Source organism: Tachysurus fulvidraco, chromosome 14 (genome assembly GCF_022655615.1).
Source record: "Tachysurus fulvidraco isolate hzauxx_2018 chromosome 14, HZAU_PFXX_2.0, whole genome shotgun sequence".
Taxonomy (NCBI): Eukaryota; Metazoa; Chordata; class Actinopteri; order Siluriformes; family Bagridae; genus Tachysurus; species Tachysurus fulvidraco.
In genome coordinates, this window is record NC_062531.1 from 25,019,957 (window position 1) to 25,040,320 (window position 20,364).

The following is a 20,364-nucleotide window of genomic DNA, read 5'->3' on the forward strand; positions in this document are numbered from 1 at the left end:
AGCAGGAGCAGAGTGGGCGTGGCAAGCTGGACAAACCACGCCCCTCCAGCTTACTCTGTGTGATGGCAGACCAGACACTGTTCTCCATTGTAGAATGGGCAAGAAGCTGCATCTTCTTCAAGGAGCTCAAGGTAAGATTTTTAAACGTGCTTTCACCTGAGTGGCTTGTGTGTTTTCAATGTGCATCATTTAAACGTGATCGCTAAGTAATAGCACACGAACGATCAATGACTGTGAGGTGCGATGGACCTCCTTGATATTGATTATTTCCCCATAGCAGCCTGTCCCAATGTGTTTTAATCCTTTTATGGCACAACAATTTGGCAATTATTATTTTTTTCTTAATGATTAATGACACTTTTTATCAGTTTAATGTGAAAGTTTAATGTCAGCCAAACATTTTAGTTCCAGTTATATCAACAACATTGGAGACTCCTTCCACAAATGATAATTAAATATCATAACCACACACTTTTTATAAATTTGTTTATGTTGACCTTCCTCTATTTTCAGCAGCTTTATTTTCTAGGCAGTTTAAAGCTTAACAAAGAGTGCATGTTTAGATTAAAGAGAATGTTGAGTGTCTGTGTTACATAATGTTCAGTGTTGTGACTTTGCCTTTGTCATGACTGAATTCATTTGTTTTGGGGAAAGGCTGATATTATGTCGCCAGAACCTGGACCGCACCGCTGATAACATTTCAGAACACAGAGACAAGTAGATATGAAGGCTGTGTTGCTTGTGCCACCACGGAAGCGCGGTTAAACACGATAACACCAAATTACAGTATGTCAGTACAAGATGGAGGGAAGGTTTATACTGACATATAATAACTTCAGAGTGCCTCGAATCTATAATGTCATCGTGGATGGCCTTGACGATGTTCATAATCCTGAGCACCTTCTGCTGAGTGAAACGACACTTTGAACATGAATTTTTGAACATGAGTTATTTCAAACCAAATATTCATCATATGAACTGTTTTATTCTTCAAAACAACAAATTTTCACACTTACAAATTAGTAACAATTTGTACCACTCAAATCATACAGAAAAGAAACCATGGTTTGGGATTAGGGGCGGAGCTAGGGGTGGAGATAACAGTTGTACTTGTTTGTACATTTCTAATAATCTCAGGTTGATCTTTTCTTCATAAAGTGCTAGTTTAAAGTTAATCACGATCATGAAGAGACATTCCTCAGGCACACGAATAGAATATGGATATTTTAATAAACGTTCTTCCAGTACTGCATTGTAAATAAAGAATTTCCCCATGTTGTCTGAGATGCTTCTTCAGCTTTACGACAGATACTGAGTTGCAGCTCAGAGCATGAGAGTGTGTCAGTGAAACACAATAGATTTCTTGTTGCTCCGACAGAGAAAATTATACATTGTTAAGAAATACAACGATGCCAGCTGATATGCCTCTGCTTAAACGTTTCAGGTCCTCCCTCTTCGATGTTGTTGTCACGTACCGTTAAAGAAATGGAGTCATATAACAGATAAGCTTGTGTGTTATAAGACAAAACAGATTTCTACACATTTGCTTGTTATGTCCTGAACGATAAAAGAAATAAAAATCATGTGATTATCTCCACTAGCAACATTTAAATCAATATCATGGATGCAGCCATGATGGCAGCTGTGTGTTTGCATGATGTAGCAGGTGAATGTGTTTGACCAGGATTGGCTCCTGTACACACACACACACACACACACACACACACACACACACACACACACACACACACAGCTCTTTCTCTGCTGTTTAATTACATTCCACACTGGAGATAGCTTAGGAATTCAGCTCTCCCGCTCCTCCAGATCTCGACACGCATTGTTCCAAATCGCTGAAAGCTTTCCCGAGGCACCTACAAAAAGAGTCAGTGCTGATTGAATGTGTCCGTGCATGTGTATGTGTGTGTGTTGGTGTGTCTGTGTGTGTGCTCTGAGAGGAATCAAAAGGAAGTGTGTGTTAAACATCTTCTGAGGGAGATGTTGCTGAATATATGTGCTGTAGTGCTGCAGTGAAATTGTTTAAAAAATATAGCCAAGTGTTTGCTAAAAGCAATTTAGCATTAGCATTTAAATTACATGGGATTTTTTCTAGACTGACTATAAAAAAAAACAGCCAGTAGTTTTATTTATATCAGGCTTCTCTATTAAATTCATTTAGCCTGGAAATTAGCTCTACCTCAGATTGAAAAAAAAAAACCCCATCTAAACTCTAAATATTATTGTTATATATTAATATAAACTACACACACATTTTTTTATTATGGCTACATTCAGAGGTGCTCATAACTAAAATGTGTTTTCTCTGTGTTTATGCAAAATCTAGCTCTACGTTTCATGTCGAACAGCTCACTCTTGAGAAATTCATTCAGAAGTTGAAAATTTCTTGAGAAATTTTCAGAAAGTTCACGAGTTTAGAAAGACACAATGTCGACACGTTTCAGCATGGCGTAACCCAGTGAAATTCAGCTAGCGGTGGATGCTAAAGTGTAAATAGTTAATACATGTGGTTTGAGAAGCAGTTTATAAACATTTTACCACAACATCTGAGGTAAATGTTGACATTCTTGCTTGATCGGTCTTGTTTTCGTGTCACTGCCTCATGACTTTGTCTGTAAAAAAGACTCAAAGGCTAGCTAAGTCACTGACCTCAGTCAATAGCTAGCTTATACTCTGTGTCTGGGTTTGCCAGTTGCCTAGCAACAGACTTCTTATGGTATTTATCCACTTGAACATCGAGAGTACTGTGTGTCATCGTTTGAAAGCACTGTGAATGTGTATGTAGCTGTATATTCTTAATGAAATTGGAAAAAACTGTAATAAAAACAAACTACAGGATCAAATACTTGTGTTCATGCTCGTTATCTCTCAAAGGTCATGTAAACATCAATATGGACTATTTGTATTGGTCCTGTTTCAAACCTTTTCATTTCTATCTAATAGTCAAAATACATATTAATCACATAAGATATTTCAAATCATATTCGATACTGGTTACCATAGGAATGTGCTATATCAGATTGTAACATTTGATAGATTGGAAAATTGTAATAATATTAAACACATCTGTGTGATTAAGGCGTTAAAATGTTTTTTTTTCTCTCCATGGTCTCGTACAGGTCGGAGATCAGATGCAACTGCTGCATAACTGCTGGAGCGAGCTCCTGCTTCTGGATCATGTCTTTAGACAGGTGCATCATGGGAGAGACAATACACTTCTACTCATAACTGGACAAGAGGTGAGAACATCATTCTTATAGGAAATAAAGCCAGTTAATCTTGTTTTCTGTAGAAATCAGACAGCTTTAACAGTTTGAGCCTAGAGTAGCCTGGTGGTGTGGCCTAACCTAGCCTGGTGGTGTGGCTTTAAAGGAAAAAGCATAAAACGCAAATGTTCCTAGACAAGAAAATCAATTAAATCGCTGACTGTCAACCAAAATTTAACCTTCAACCTGCTTAGCCCCAGGGTTAGACTGGATTCAGCTTTCACTGAGGATTGATTAGCCTATTATCAGGAAAAATATAAAATATAAAATCATAGTGTTTAACTGGACACATGAAGGATTTATGACTAAAAACTAATGCTTAGCATTGTCTTAGAACAGTCTTTTATTTTGTGCTTAGCCTCATACGGCAGCTTGTTCAACATTAGCATTCACTAATGAGTGTTTGATTTTGAATAAAATTCTGATAACGCACTCAAAGTCGTAGTGGTTAAATAAAAAATGTAAAGTATTTTGATTGAAAGCTTTCAGTCTTTTATTTCATCATTTTCTTTCATATTGCTAATTGATTTTGCGTGTTTGTTTTGGGTTTGTTTTTGTACTTTCTTTGGTAGCTGTACTTGTATTGTGAAAAATCTGTTTTAAACTGTAGCTCAAACAACAAGCTAATTTAATAGGATCCCTGCTAATGCTACCTGTAGCTTGCTATACAACATAGCCTAATTTGACCGGATTTCTGAGAGGATTATGTGTTAATTATAGATTTATGCATTTTACCTGCTAACAATAGTTACCTAGCCAGAAACAAGATTATTTTTCATGTTTTCTGAGAGGAATTTGAATCATATTTATACATTTATTAGTGTGCTAATATCAAATGATTTCTGAGAGGATTTTTAGACTATATTCAGAAATATCTTGTATTTAGTTTATGAGGTGGTTTCTTTGGGAGTTTATTAATCATTTTCTACTTATTTTAATGGTTAGCATTAGGTCAGTTCCTGTTAGGAATGTTTGCAGGACACCAAATGTATCTAATGTTAACATATTCAAAATGCTACTAATTCTAGCTAACTACCTTTAAAAGAAAATAGGCTTCCAGGTGTTTTGTCAGTGTAATCATTGTGGTGTGTGTTGCAGGTGGAGCTTGCGGGCGTCGTGTCTGACTCGGGTCTCACTCTCTCGAGTCTTGTGCAAAGGGGACAGGAACTGGCACGGCGGCTGCAGCTGCTCCAGGTCGACCATCGTGAGATGGCCTGCCTCAAGTTCCTCATCCTCTTCAACCCCAGTGAGTCCTACTCTTTGTTATCCTGCACAACTTTACTACTACCTTTATCCTACTTACTTTGTATCACCTACATAAGCCTTCATGACAACTGATATTGACTCATGACCTCTTAGAAAGGCTATTTGCTTAACAAGCAATCATCACTTGTTTATATAATTTGTCATGAACCGTGTACGTAGTTTTATGTCACTTGTAGGTGTATATGTGCATGCATAGGTTACCAAATATTGACTATTAAATATTATAATAGCTTATGAGAAATCTATCACACCTCCCCTTTAAATGAAACATGTTCACTCAGGGAAATCACATTTTGCATAAACATTCCAAATTGAATTAGAGACAAAAGGGCAACATGAATAACTGCTTGAATACTGAGGAATATTTCATTAAATGATCGTTGTTGGATAATTTTATGTTAACCCATAGAAACAAGACACACACCCCCACACCACCACCCCCCGGGGAAAAAAATATTCGTTGCAAGGCACAAAGCGTGTAGAGGAAAGAAAAAAAAAGCCTGAGTCCAAAAGCATTTTCCATTTCAACTCTGTCACATTCAGCCTCTCTCACTCCATCTGGAAATGGAAACAGGTTTATTGGGTAATTTGTGTCCTTCAAATCTATTTCAAAGTTATTCAACATTTTAATTAGAGGTTGAATGGCTTTTCTGACGAGACCCGGCGAAGCGGGCCATTCAGACTATTGTTATGTGCAGCAAGCACTCAATCACTCTCTCTCTCACACATACACACACACACACACACACACACACACACACACACACACACACACACACACACACACACACACACACACACACACTCTCTCTCTCTTTCTCTCTCTCTCTCTCTCTCTCTCTCTCTCTCTCATACACACACAACACTTAAGCACAGAAATGAATGTATATAAATATTACAAATAAACGCATCTGCACACACACACACACACTCAAATTCCCTTATTCAAGAAGTCAGCTTCAGAAATATTGGCACCCTTTATGGATATAAGCAAAAACAAAGAATATTCCTATTTTTATTATCCACTTTAGGTTTACATCCATATTTTTCCACCATATCAATAATTTCTTATTTTATGTCTTTATATATTACATAAGATTTGCACATATAACTAATACATGTGGCCTTAATATTTACATATATAATCTGCAACGACTAAGAAAATTAGTTTATATTTAATAAACAATAAATGTGATAAATAAGTCACATTGATTCAGATGTAGAGAACTAGAGCAGATTAAATAGAGTACAAGACAAGGGGTCTTCTTTTTAAGCAGTTAATTTCTTGAAGTATGCCATTCATTTTTAATATTTAAAGACTGTGTATTGACTCTGCGTTCTATCTGTACAGACGTGAAGCTCCTGGAGAACCAGGCCCTGGTGGAGAGTGTGCAAGAGCAGGTGAACAGTGCGCTGCTGGAATACACACTCACCTCGTATCCTCAGCATGTGGACAGGTTCAGTCAGCTGGTGCTGCGGCTGCCGGAGGTTCGCACCCTGAGCGCCCAGGCTGAGGAGTACCTGAGCACCAAGCACCTGAGTGGAGATGTGCCCTGCAACAACCTGCTCATTGAAATGCTGCACGCCAAAAGAGCCACCACCATCTGAACCAGAGGTGTGTGTGTGTGTGTGTGTGTGTGTGTGTGTGTGTGTGTGTGTGTGTGTGTGTGTGTGTGTGTGTGTGTGTGTGTGTGCATTGGATCACCACTGAGCTTCGAAAACTTAAGGACACTGAGAGCTTTTCTATTTCTTAAGTGCTATTAACTCCGTATCTGATGTCGTTCGTGCATCGTGTGTGGCTACTAGATATGTGCCATCTTTAGTTGCCATGGAAACCAATTGAACTTCATGATATTGTTACAATATGTAAACATCGTCTCACATGGCGGCGATTACTTCTGTCGTGGTGAACAGAAATATGGAATTGAGGACACACGCCTTCGTTCTTTACCCTGGCTGAAAATACTGTTACGCCTGTTTCCATGGTAACAATATAACGTATATCGCGATAGACCATATTACTAATTATCGGCACGTGTCTAGTAGAAAGATATCATTTCCACTTTGGACAGTAAAATCACTGAACATTATATAGCCACTGTGAGTTCCTATTTTTTGGTAGTATTATGGAATATTCTATGTTTTTGTTTTCTTTTACATCAGTGCTTTTGCAATTTCCATCGCTTTCCCTTTAACAGTCGTAATGTTATAAAGGAGGTGAAGTTGTGAAAACACAACCGAATTTTGCTTGAATCTTTGAATACTTTACGATTCCTTACAGTATTTTAACGTCGCTAACAAGCGTTTTTTTCCCCATTACGTGTTTTTGAGACCAGACGCGGCTGTGCAGTGAATTGAGATGTGAAGAATATTTTCAGCACTTTGACACAAAGTGAACAGTTTTCTAAATTCCTGAATTAATTTCTCATTCAAGCTCGACTCGCCGGAGAAACTTGCTTTTGTGCGGCTCATTTTGCAATATGTTGCAGATTCTTATTTCAAGACCCATGCGTGTACACGACAGCAATTTGCTAACAAATACTAGGCATTCTTTTTCAGGGTTTTGACTTTTCAGAGTTTTAATATCGCAAGGTTTCTCAGATTTAATTTGTAATTGCGTGTTTGTGTGTAAAGATAAATTTGTTTTGTTTCTTGTTTTTCAAATGCAATTTTTTGTTTTTAGACACACGATCGTGCACAGTATCTGTCTGTGTAAAAAAAGTGTGAAAATAAAAATCAAGTCGAAAGTTAAAATTCAATTGGAATAAAATGGAATTAGAGAGAACCGAGTAAAAATAAAGAGTTAAAGTATGTACTTTAAAATAAAGTATAAACAACTGCATATAAATACAATACAATGACTGATGATATGAATATAAATATGGTGGTATAAATACAGTATGAAATCTGTGTTGTCTTTGATTGGACGTGTAAATTTAATTTAATTTAATTTTATTATTTTTGCGTAAATGTCTTTTTGAAAATGACACAGCTCAGCACACATGGATTTTGTAGCTTGCCCGTGATATACTGTGAGCATGTGCTATAGAGTTTATAATGCTTATTACTTCTTTAAATACTGACGTAACCTTGTGTTCAAATTTATGATACATTCACCGAAAAGGCTCAAATGCCCTCAGATTGATAAAGGCTTATAAAGTTTTACATATCTAAACCTTTCTTGTCATTGTATGAGTGCTTCTGTATTCTGTTCTTTTGTATTTTTATTTATTATTTTCTTACGTTCCTACAATGAATATGACCGTTACCTGTTGCTTGAATAACAACTTCTGCCCAGAATGACAAGGCATGCTTTTGATATTATTATTGAATTTCGTTTGAGTTTTACTTTTAAAATATTTTATTTACATGTACACTGAATTCACTAGAATATTGCTGTAACATAAGTAATGGTAGACAGTTGAAAAGCCACTCGACTGTTTCATGCGAATGCTGTGAGCGAGCTTCAGCTTTAAATTTGTCCTTGTTGGACAATCGCAAGTTTGCATTTTTTTGACGTAATTTCTATTTTATTTATTGAGTAGAAGCTTTTATCCACTGAAGAACACAGCATAGCTGTTTTTTGGTTCCTGTGGCAAATCTGACACCTGAATATTTGCCTCGTTTAATCCTCGGTAGCATGAAATATTATAGCAATTTTGCAGTGAATAGGTTTATTCCTTTTGCGTATGAGAAGTGCAAATACAAAGTGTCAAAACCTAAACATTTTTAAGCGCGGTAAAATCTTATGCGTTTATATTCAATGTGTTATTACATCAAAAAATCAATTGGCCAATCAGGTTCCAGTATGCAAATGCACCCCAGAGAATACTAGTTTAACATAGGGCATTTGTGTATTCATAAATTTGGGATATTTTGTTGTTTATAAAATTGTATATAAAAACACTTTTTGTTACATAAATATTTTTCTTTAACTGCCATGGGGAAAATCAATTATTTAAAACTCTTTATTTTCTTTAACACAAATTTCAATCTGCTGTCTGTAGAGGAGGTAATGTGAACATTAACATGATCAAATATATTTGTTATTTGATTTTTTTTTCTTTTCATTTCAAGCTCCATATATTTAAGAAGCCAAAACTCTTATTGTTTTTGCATCATAAATTGATAGAAAGGCTAATCAGGTTTAAGTATGCAGATGCTCTCCAGGGAACACTAGTATAAGATTTGGGGCATTTGTCTATTCATAAAATCAGGATTTTTTTTAAACATATTTTTCTTGCACACATTAAAGAATTTATTATATGATGCAAATTTATTTCCTTCAGAACCAATTTTGGTGTAAGTGTTATAAGCAAAATTATGATATATATATATATATATATATATATATATATATATATATATATATATATATATATATATATATATATATCAAATTATAAACAAATATTATCAAATATGTTTGTCATGTGATCAACATTTTTTTTTAATTTTATTTATTTATTATTTTTCAGGCTCAATTTTTAAAGAAGCTACAAATTTCCCAGCCAAAATGTATTACATCATAAATTAAAAGGGCCAATCAGGTTCTAGTAAGCAACACTACTGTAAGGATGGGGGCATTTGTCTATTTATAAATCCAGGATTTTTTGTTTCAGGTAAATTTGTATGTGCTTTTTCTCACCTAAATATTTTTCTTAAACTGCCATGTGAAAACGTCGAGTAGTTGTTTACTACAAAGAAAAGATGTTTAATTTTCTGCAAAATAAAGTTAAATATTAGTGCTAATGTTCTAAACAGAATTCAATCTGTTTTCTTTAGCGCTGGTAGAGTGAAGCTAAATATGCAGGAAAAAAATGAGAAGATCTCACTGGAAAGATTTGTTACGTCATAATTTAGAAGGACCAATCAGCTTCCAGTATGCAAACGCACTCAAAGGAATAGTGTAACATAGAATAAAGTGTAGAAACAAAATTCTTTTCAGTGACAGATACAAGCTCACGGATCAAAAAGAGGCAAACTTGCGATGATAATGTCAATAAAACAGAAGGATGTTGAGTTTAAGCGAGCTCATGACTGACCAGGACACACGGAGGCGGATATGAATCGATGCTCTGACGATGTTACTCATTTGTGGATATGTAATTTCGGATCCTTTCTCAACTGCAGTCCATTATTTCATCAACCACCTGCGCATCCTTTTCAACCCTTCACTCTTTTTAAAACACTGACAAATACCGTGTTTGAGTGCGTGCGTTTAAAGACGCAGTCAGGATAGTAGGAGAATCTGTGCGCCATATGTTTTCCATATTTCACACAAACCCACGTTCCATTTCTATTCAGTTTCATGCAGCTCGAAGCTCGAGGATATTTGTGCACACGCATCATGACTGGGACTTTCATTACAAAAACAACAACAAAAAAAAAAAACATGCATTTTCACTCGAGCGTTTGTGTATTTTTGTGTAGTAACGTGTCGAAAACCACACTTCTCTTTCTCTCTTTTTTTCCTTTATTTTCTTTGTGGTTTTCCTGGAAGAGTGTAATTTTAAAAAAAAAAAAAAAAAAAAAAAAAAAAAAAAAAAGACAGAAAAAAGGTGTTCTGTCCTTTATAGTTACAATCAGCATCAGTATTGTTTAGACGGTGGTTTATTCAGAGACGCTTAGAGGTCAAGATACGAAGCTATGAAGCTGAAGACAGAAATAGTATTTATTTAAATAATGTCAGATACAGAGGTGATATAATACGGAAATACTTCATTTACTTTAAAAGAAAAAAGATCTTTTGTGCTTGTCCACATGATCTGACTGCAAAGTGCTTTATTTCTTATCAAAATGTGAAATAAAGAAATGAAATTAGAACGTGGATGACGATTCATTTCCCCCCCCCATACGTGTGTGCTGCAGACAAACAGAAGCAGTGCCTGAGTATGTGTGCGTGTGTGTGCGCGCGAGCGCGTTTGTGTGTGCGTGTGTGTATGTATGTTTGTGTGTGTGTGTGTGTGTGTGTGTGTGTGTGTGTGTGTGTGTGTGTGTGTGTGTGTGTGTGTGCGTGTGTGTGTGTGTGTTTGCGTGCGCGCGTGCTTTTGAATGCACACACTTATTCGAGTGCTGCAGAGAAAGGCGCGTCCTCCAGACTGCTTCTAAGAGACTCTCCAGCTTCGTTCTAAAGAAGCATGATGGGAAGGTCAGAAAATATTCACACATGTTGCCGTCCTTTTGTCAGCTCACAAAGCGCGTGTGTGTTTCCTCGGCCCTATTTACACTCCTTTAGATTCCCTCTTCGTTTTGTCTTGCTTTTAGGAAAATTATTGCCTTAAACTGCACCTCATATGGCGAAGAATTGATTTTTTCCCCCCTTCCCTTTTTTCAATGACTCCTAAATGTGTGTGTTTGTTTGAAAGTCAGATATAAAGACCCAGGTAATGAAAGAGACGATGTGACCTGACGTGCCATAAACACGTTTTCTCTTTCTCCATTCACAAAAACATCTGTCACACGTCGGTTTAATGACATTAAACATCAATAACAATGTCAGATTTATTATTCTGGATTCTGATTGGTCAGAAGGTATCTATTTATTTTCTTGCTCAGTTTCACACGTTTTATTCAAAGATGTAGTCTGTTACCTTTCTGTAGTATACAAGCGACGTTAGCACGTAAACACAACCTCAGTGTTTAGCTAAACATCTTGGGAAAAAACGCAACTAATTAACACAATTTGATATCATTGCGATTATTAAGCCCCGCCTCCATAAAGACTGAAGATGGGATTGAATCAGAAAGCCTGATGTGATGTAGATGCTGTTATAGTTACACTTCTTTCATGTCTATGTGTAAGCATGATTTGAAGCTGTTCATTTGTTAATTAGTTACTATTTAATTACTTAATTAATTACCATTTTTCTGCTTCATGTTCCAATTTTTTTATGCTTTCACACAAGATCAAGTATTATATAGTTTAGTGTATTGTATAGTATACTATTACTAGTATTACTGTTATTAACACTATTGTTAGTATTATTTTTTAAATAAATAAATAAATCGACTCCACATGTGGAAGGTTTACAGCAGGTTTATTTACAGGGATTTTCATTATTGTCAAAGCAATTCACCAACTTTCTTTTTTTCATGATAAGGAAAAAAAATCCACGTATAATTTACATCTATCGAACATCCATTTGAATCAGAAATAAAATCACATCTCTATGGTTTCGTCAGATGGTACAAAAAAAAAAAAAACTAACAGCAAATAAATTTTTTTCTCTAAACTACATTTTAAGCAGCGACGCCTCGCTAATTCGAACCGTTCCTATTTCCTGCTCTTGTGGTAGGCAGGCGTCAGTGAGGTCACATCACAGGGGACTAAAGCATGTCGTACGTCACTGTGTCGTACGTCACTGTGTCATACGTCAGTGTGTCGTGACACTACAGCGTATTGCAGTGTATCTACATGAACCTACTCAGCTACAGTCACGGTAAAGCTTCTCACCGACAGCCGAAGCCGTCTGGTCTGAAGTTGTGCTGCGGTAAGACTCGCTGTGTGTCTGATCCTAACACTAACTACACTTTGTTTTCATCAGTCTGAGCTCGGTGAGGAGTGAAGAGGAGAACTTCAGGCACACACACACACACACACACACACACACACACACACACACACACACACAGCACTGTTTCACTCTAACCCTGGGAACGAGGGGGACTGCAGTGTGGGAGAGGCCTGCTCTTCTCCAGCTGCTTCACTTTGTGTGTGTGTGTGTGTGTGTGTGTGTGTGTGTGTGTGTGTGTGTGTGTGTGTGTGTGTGGGTCAGCAGCATGTGTTGTCCACCAGTGTCCTGTCTTCAACAGGCTGTAACAGAAAATTCAGTCAGCACAGACTGTAACACTGCAATTCATCATTTGCTTTAATATTCGATTTCTTTCTATAATTCTTTCTTTTGTATCCTATTCAATTCGACTCTTTTCTGTTCTATTATATTTCAGTCTATTTCTCATCTATACCATTTTATACCAGCCTATAAAATATGAATCAATTAATCCATTCGATTCTATACCATTCTGTTCTTTTCCGTTTTATTCTATACCGTTGTATTTCATTCTGTTTATATTCTTCTATTCTACTATGTCATTACATACTGTAACACTCCACTCTCTTTGCAATTCAATTGATTTTTCATTCAATTTCCTTCCGATATTTTACTCTATTCTGATCCTTTCTATTCAATTCCAAACTATTATGTTCAATTCCATTCCATTCCATTCACTTCTGTTCCACCTTGTTCCATTTCGCATCGCAGGTCACTCCAATCTGTTCCATTCTTTGTAGAATGCCACTGCCATCTCACATTCCTGCATTTAATTCTTATTCAATTCATATTTCCATTGTGTAAGAAAACACAAATGATGTTCAAATCTCGTGTATTAGTTCTGAAATATTTACATTGACTGAGACGTCTACACGAGAGCCTTCGGGGGTGAATTTGTGAGCAAATACAGTACAGCACCCACTAGAGTTGAACCTTTTAAACAAACACACATTAGGCTTCTGCACAACAAAAACCTCACACACAATAAAAAAAAAACACCCTTCTCGAGCGACAGGCTGGATTTTATCCCAGTGATGAAAGAACGTCTCTGTTAATCCCAAAGTGTGACCCTTCATAAGTTTTTAAACAAGCTGGACTGGACAATTGTGAAGCTATTTACTGAAAAGACTTTAAAGGTTGCCAAATCCCGAGGGGGTCTTCAGCTTTTCTATGTGATTACCTGAAGGTTTGAAGGCCATCAGCTGAACCACCTGAAGAGAAGAGATTAGTATCAGAGATTAAACATTGTTTTATGGTCAGACAAAAACTTTGTGCAACCTTGTAGCTTATGTATATTTGTAAAATCACCTTTGGATGTACCGAGTTTTAACCAGGCTCTATATGTGAACCCATTTTTACTATAAATCCTGATTTACATATTTGAAAATTTTAACATATGTCAGATTTTACAAAACACTGCTTATTCTTCATGAACACATCATTCAAAAATGTACTGATTTCCACTGAAAGCTCTCAATACTGTAGGTACTGATTTAAGGGGAGGAGTCAAGCGGGGAGCAGAGGGGGCGGGGCTTAAACATATACAATTAAATATTAGTGATTAATAATAAATAATAATTCACAAATTCCATATTGTAAACAAACACTGCATTCATGTTAGATGTAAAGTTACAGATTAGCATTGGATTGATTCTGATTCATTATGTTCGATTCAACATGATTCATTGTGATTCAGTACTGTTAATTACAATTCTTTTTTAGTCTTTATCACTGATTACGGTTATAATTAATTTATTATTAATCGATATCACTGAGAAGGATGCGATTCATTATTAATAGGTATCTCAGATTAGGATTCATTGCGATTCATTTTCATTCGTTATTAACCTTTAATGTGGTTATGATTCATTATTTGCTTAATACGTCACTAAGGTATCGACTGCACATTAACTCCAGAAATGTGGTCCATGGTGTGTGTGTGTGTGTGTGTGTGTGTGTGTGTGTGTGTGTGTGTGTGTGTGTGTGTGTGAGTGAGTGAGTGTGTGTGTGTGTGTGTGTGTGTGTGTGAGTGAGTGAGTGTGTGTGTGTGTGTGTGTGTGTGTGTGTGTGTGTGTGTGTGTGTGTGTGTGTGTGTGTGTGTGTGTGTGTGTGTGTGTGTGAGTGAGTGAGTGAGTGTGTGTGTGTGTGTGTGTGTGTGTGTGTGTGTGTGTGAGTGAGTGAGTGTGTGTGTAGTGTGTGTGTAGTGTGTGTGTGTGTAGTGAGTGTGTGTGTGTGTAGTGAGTGTGTGTGTGTGTGTGTAGTGAGTGTGTGTGTGTGTGTGTGTGTGTGTGTGTGTGTGTGTGTGTGTGTGTGTGTGTGTGTGTGTGTTTGCTTACTGGATTTTCTGCAGTTGGTTTTAATGAGAAGCTTACAAGTTTATCATTTCTGAAACTTTCTAGAGAGACAAAGAAAGAGGGTTTATGACAACACTGCAGTCTTCACAATCTCTCTCTCTCTCTCTCTCTCTCTCTCTCTCACACACACACACTCACACACACACACACACACACACACACACACACACACACACACACACACACACACACACACACACACACACACACACACACCGTTCTTAATGACGAGCGAGCTGGCCGTGGAGTTGGTCATGTGACTGGAGCTGCTGCTCTCTGGGCTGGAAGGGGTGGGCAAGCTGTCTACCCATGATGCACCAGGGGTCTTCTGAGAGGGCAAGAAGCTGATTGGCTGAGAGCAATTCTGCAAGATCAGGAATCACAGTTTGTACCAGGCTTTTAGATAAAAATCGATGGAATAAAAAAACAGAACTGTGCTTCTTACAGTAAAGGACAGAGCTTTCCTTTTCTCCTGAATTCTCTTTATAGCGTTCTGTACCTGGAGGAAGAGAAGTACAGGACAGTCAAACAGCTGCGGTGTGTAGCATCGAACAACAGCATGAACAATACATACCTCACTGTTATAAACCGCATACACCAGGAATATGTACAAACCCTGTGGAGAGAGAGAGAGAGAGAGAGAGAGAGAGAGAGAGAGAGAGAGAGAGAGAGACTCAGTTAGTGTGAAAACATCCAGATCAGATCAGTGTCACATTTCAGCTCTTATGTAAAAGAAAAGAAATAAATTCATCAAAGAATGAATTCAAGAGCATAGGAAATAATAAAAAAACATATTAATGAAAGAAAGATGAACAAAGGAACAAATAACTTACTGAATTAATGATTGAATGAAAAGAAAGAAAGAAAGAAAAAGAAAGAAAGAAAAACAAATAAAGTAAGAATGAAGAAATGAATATACACTGTAATGTAATGGAAGACAAATTAAAAGATGAAAGAAAGGATGGATAAATAAATAGAAGTGGTGAAAGGAAAAAAAATAGATGAGTAAATAATTTAATAAAAATGAATAAATGAATGAATAATGAATGAATAAATGAATGAATCAAAAAAGAGTGAATGAGTGAAAGAAAGAAAGAAAGAAAGAAAGAAAGAAAGAAAGAAAGAAAGAAAGAAAGAAAGAAAGAAAAGTGGGTTGATTAAAGCTTTTCACAGCTTAAAATCATCTCAGTGTCTCTGAGCCAAGCGTCTGGAGCCAACTTCACTTCCACTTCTCCCTTTTTTTCAGTGAAAAGTCTGAAACAGATTCTTCTTTCTTTCCCGATCCAAATCCTGTGTTTCTCGGAGCACGGATCAGGAGTGATAGATTCCCTGTGCCTCATTATATCAGCACGGCTTCCTTCCAAACACGGAACCGAGCCGGGAGCCTCCTACTCCCTCTCTATCTCCCATCCCCTCCCTCTATCTCTCTCTCCAATGCACACACACACACCATAAATCTAAATTAACAAGCCCGGAGCAGGGTCAATCGAAGGCCAGAGAGAGAGAGAGAGAGAGAGAGAGAGAGAGAGAGAGAGAGAGAGAGAGAGAGAGAGAGAGAGAGAGAGAGAGAGGGAGACCGAGAGGGAGAGAGAAAGGGAGGAAAGAGTCAGAGGAGAAGAGATGAGGGGGAAATTAAATAAGGAAAGTAAAAAAAAAGTTTGATTTAAAATAATAAGACAGGTTTGTTGGAGTTATGAATTTAAAGGGGGTTAATGAGCAAGTACAGGACCGGTCTCACACAAAGGATGTGTGTGTGTGTGTGTGTGTGTGTGTGTGTGTGTGTGTGTGTGTGTGTGTGTGTGTGTGAGAGAGAGAGAGAGAGAGAGAGAGAGAGAGAGAGAGAGAGAGAGATACCTGGAAGGCATTAAGTGCAACAAACAGGTAGGCCAGAACCACAGACAGGTGAACCAGAACACCACACAGCCACGTCAGACCCAGAACCGGCATCAGAATCAAGACAGGCCGCGTTGCTGCCCTGTAAACACACACACACACACACACACACACACACACACACACACACACACACACACACACACACACACACACACATGTACAAATATGAAAATAAGCATATACACACAAAAACACACACGCACACACACAAATGAACAGACATACACATATATACACAAAAAAAACAAAAAAAACTCCACAAATATTAACATAGACACACACACACACACACACACACACACACACACACACACACACACACACACACACACACACACACACACACACACACACACACACACACACACAGGTTTCCTCCAAGTTCAGTAAAAACATATTCTCCAGTGTAAGACTTGAACACTCGTTCAATAGAAAATGATTTCTTTATCGTTTTATCAGGAAAATACGGTTAATAATCTGTTTTATTGTTTTTTTTTATTCTTGTCATTTTATTTTTCTCCATAAAATCACAAAACTAAAAAATTTTGAAAAATTTCTCTTTAAAAATAAAGTTTTATTCAGTTGCAGCAGTGAACACGGAATTTTTCATCAACGAGGGCCATCTCTTTTGTTTTGCGGCAGAAACGAGGGCCAACTAGATCTCAGAAAGTGATTAGAAAAAAAAAAAAAAATCAACAAGTTATTGTGGTGGGCGGAGCTTCAATCCCAGCTACTCTTCGGATCACTTAGTGGCTGCGAGTTGGACAGTGAACATTTTTCTAAGACGTGCTTCTCGTGTATTTTATCTAAAAATCTTAAAAAATTATTGACCACTAAAATCCCTACCTGTATTATCATGTACCCTCCACACACACACACACACACACACACACACACACACTGATTCGGTTTGTAAGCGTCTCAGTGTTTTGTCAGTTGTAGTGTTGTGCTCAAGGCCTCTGCGATTTCTTACATTCATAATGCTATTCTTTCTATTCACTTGCAGCCCATGGCACATGCCGGAGTGGTTTTTTTTGTAGGCATGCAGGAACAATGTGCTCTTGTTTGCTTCAATTTGTCACTGAGGATTTTCGATTTTAAACGATGGGATGCAAGGCGGCAATTTTATACAACGTCAACAGTGCTTCAAGAATCTCAAGTGGTGTGGAACTAAATGCAGCAATTATCGGCTGAGCAGAGCCCATGAAAAGGAGCAGAGAAAATGGGAAGGTGTGTGTGTGTGTGTGTGTGTTTATACTGTGTGTCTTTTGGAAAACTGTGACAGAGCCTGATGATGTCATCCAGATAAGATGAGGTGGAATTTTTCCGATTGGTTTCATCTCGTTGTTCTTGATGATGGTTCGTAGTTTTTTATGATCACACATTTTTCCTTGAGATAAATAGTTTATAACAATTATAAGTTTCTGGGTCAAAATACGGGGGGGGGGGGGGACACGGTGGCTTAGTGGTTAGCACGTTCGCCTCACACTTCCAGGGTTGGGGGTTCGATTCCCGCCTCCGCCTTGTGTTTGTGGAGTTTGCATGTTCTCCCCGTGCCTCGGGGGTTTCCTCCGGGTACTCCGGTTTCCTCCCCGGTCCAAAGACATGCATGGTAGGTTGATTGGCATCTCTGGGAAAATTGTCCGTAGTGTGTGAGTGTGTGTGAATGAGAGTGTGTGTGTGCCCTGTGATGGGTTGGCACTCCGTCCAGGGTGTATCCTGCCTCGATGCCCGATGACGCCTGAGATAGGCACAGGCTCCCCGTGACCCGAGGTAGTTTGGATAAGCGGTAGAAATTGAATGAATGAATGAATGAATGAATGAATGAATGAATGAATTAATGGGTCAAAATTATGCTTCTAGATTAAATTCCTGAAATAATTAAATTCAGTTGAATGTATTTTTTAGCACTTTTACAGTGGACATTGTCCCAAACAGCTTTACATAAACGTAATACAAATTGTAAAGTTTAAAAATAAGTTTCTATTTATTTCTAAGATGTATTCATAATGAGTGAACCTGAGGGGACGATGTTCTGGAAAAACTCCCTTTACATTCAGGATTACAGTATTAAATTCCTGGAATGAAATGATTTATCTTCCTGTGGTGAAATAAACTGATCTACAGTATCTTAAGTTCCTGCACTAAAACTGTTCCAGGGAAGTTCTCGATCTTGAGCTCCTTCAGTTGATCAACAGCTTAAATGTCTTCACATCCCTGTGTGCATTAAAGTACAGAAAGATAGAAAGGGGCGTGGTCTCACCACGTCAGATCCAGGGGCTTTGATTTGGAGGCGGAGCTTGGTGCCAACATTTTGGCCCGGCGCCTCGCGCTAGAGATGGTTACCATGACAACCCGGCACAAGACCACGGTGTTGACCTTAAAAATAGAGGCAGGAAGAGTTGTGATGGTAAAAACTGAAGTAACCAAAACACACGCATATCTTAGACCCACACACACACACACACACACACACACACACACACACACACACACATACACACACTTACCGTAAGAACAAACAGTACAGGCCCCACAAAAGCCCAAATAATATCAGACTTTGTGTTGAGCCAGCAGTGCTGCTCCGCCTTGTACTTTTTCAGCGACACTGTCAAGGTTACAGAGACAATGACAACTGGCAAGCCTGGGGGTGGCACACACACACACACACACAAACACACATACACACACACACACACACACACACACACACACACACACACACACACACACACACACACACACACACACACACACACATTGTCAGTATTCACTTCTCTCTAACAGTGTAGAACAGGAAGAGATATAGAAAACAAATAAGCATGTGTTTTACAGACACACACACACAGACACACACACACACACACACACACACACACACACACACACACACACACACACACACACACACACACACACACACACACACACCCCAGCCCAGGGCGTAGTAGAATCTCATTCTTCTGTCCTCGCTGATGTTTACAGAGACGACTTTGCTCCAGAGCAGCATCCCTTCAACCAGCATCCAGCAGAAAGAGGCCAGGAAGAAGAGGTGAAGAAGAGCCGTCACCATCAGGCACAGATCCTAAAAAACACCACCACACCCTTCACGTCTCCATCTGACCAGTCAGAAGATGATGATGATTAACGGTCTCTAACAGCAGCTCGGAGAGTAGCGAAGCCACTAATCGCAGGTTCTGTTTCCATAGTAACAGCTCATTCACAGGGACTTTTCACAAAAGACAAAACACGCAACTGTCGATGTGATGCGAGTCATTGACGTGAACGTCTCTGTCAGGAGATGTTTATAGGACTTTTATGGACATAGTCTACTGTGTCAGAGCTTTTGACTTTATGATATGATGTTCAGAGAACAGGAACCTATTTCACAGACGTTCTACAACATTAATATAAATATAACTCGATTTTTAAAAGTATTTGTTATTGAGATTTTCAGGTAAGTCAGAATTCTGAGATAATTCTAGAAGAACATTGAGATAAGTCAAATTGTTAAGATAAAATAAAATTTTGCGATTGTTAATATATTTAAGATAAGATACTTGAAATTCAAATTTTTAGAATTCCGAGACGATGTTAAAATATTGAGATGATGTCCGAATTTTTTGAGATAAAACACAATTTGAAGATGTTTGAGATAAGAAGCTAGAATTCTGAGACAATGTTAAAATTCTGAGATAATGATTCCGAATTCTGAGATAATAAAAGGGACATTTTTTTTACATTTTACATTTGTACAAGTCCCTAAGACTAAACATTAAAAAAAACATGGTTTCATCAAGACAAGATAAATGTAACTATAAAGAGATGAAATTGAATTTAAATTATAACCTGTGGGTCTTTAATAAATATTCAATTGTACTCACTGGGAAATTGCTGTGATATGAGCAGATGTACTGGTACAGGAATATGTTCAACAGTAACAGTAGTTTCTTCTCTTTTATAAAGAATATATATCATTGTTTGTCATTTTCTGATAGTTGTGTAATATTATGA

General features: G+C 37.7%; 2 protein-coding genes across 6 annotated transcripts in view; one reads left to right on the plus strand and one right to left on the minus strand.

The window, feature by feature from the left end:
* The window catches only part of nr5a1a (nuclear receptor subfamily 5, group A, member 1a), a 27,132-nt gene extending 7,672 nt beyond the window's left edge, over positions 1-19,460 (plus strand). For 2 of the 3 annotated variants that reach the window (XM_027148611.2, XM_027148774.2), the window contains exons 5-8: positions 1-131; positions 3,135-3,254; positions 4,380-4,527; positions 5,899-10,059. The exon at positions 1-131 is cut by the window's left edge and continues 28 nt beyond it. In XM_027148611.2, coding sequence (XP_027004412.1) covers positions 1-131; positions 3,135-3,254; positions 4,380-4,527; positions 5,899-6,155 — 656 coding nt within the window. In that variant the 3' untranslated portion in view covers positions 6,156-10,059. Of the gene's footprint in view, positions 132-3,134; positions 3,255-4,379; positions 4,528-5,898; positions 10,060-19,335 lie in introns of those variants that run through there. The other variant, XM_047800028.1, reaches the window with a different exon arrangement.
* Positions 1-20,364, minus strand: part of adgrd2 (adhesion G protein-coupled receptor D2) — a 46,868-nt gene that overhangs the window by 15,085 nt on the left and 11,419 nt on the right. Inside the window, exons 17-26 of one of the 3 annotated variants that reach the window (XR_007137717.1) lie at positions 19,282-19,435; positions 18,861-18,994; positions 18,614-18,729; positions 16,309-16,429; positions 15,029-15,070; positions 14,900-14,953; positions 14,671-14,818; positions 14,437-14,495; positions 13,281-13,311; positions 12,135-13,033 (exon numbers count right to left, since the gene is read on the minus strand). Coding sequence is in view for 2 of the 3 variants with exons in the window: in XM_047800026.1 (XP_047655982.1) it covers positions 12,969-13,033; positions 13,281-13,311; positions 14,437-14,495; positions 14,671-14,818; positions 14,900-14,953; positions 15,029-15,070; positions 16,309-16,429; positions 18,614-18,729; positions 18,861-18,994; positions 19,282-19,435 (924 nt within the window). In the remaining variant the exon portion in view is untranslated. Of the gene's footprint in view, positions 1-11,136; positions 13,034-13,280; positions 13,312-14,436; positions 14,496-14,670; positions 14,819-14,899; positions 14,954-15,028; positions 15,071-16,308; positions 16,430-18,613; positions 18,730-18,860; positions 18,995-19,281; positions 19,436-20,364 lie in introns of those variants that run through there. The other 2 variants (XM_047800026.1, XM_047800027.1) reach the window with 2 other exon arrangements.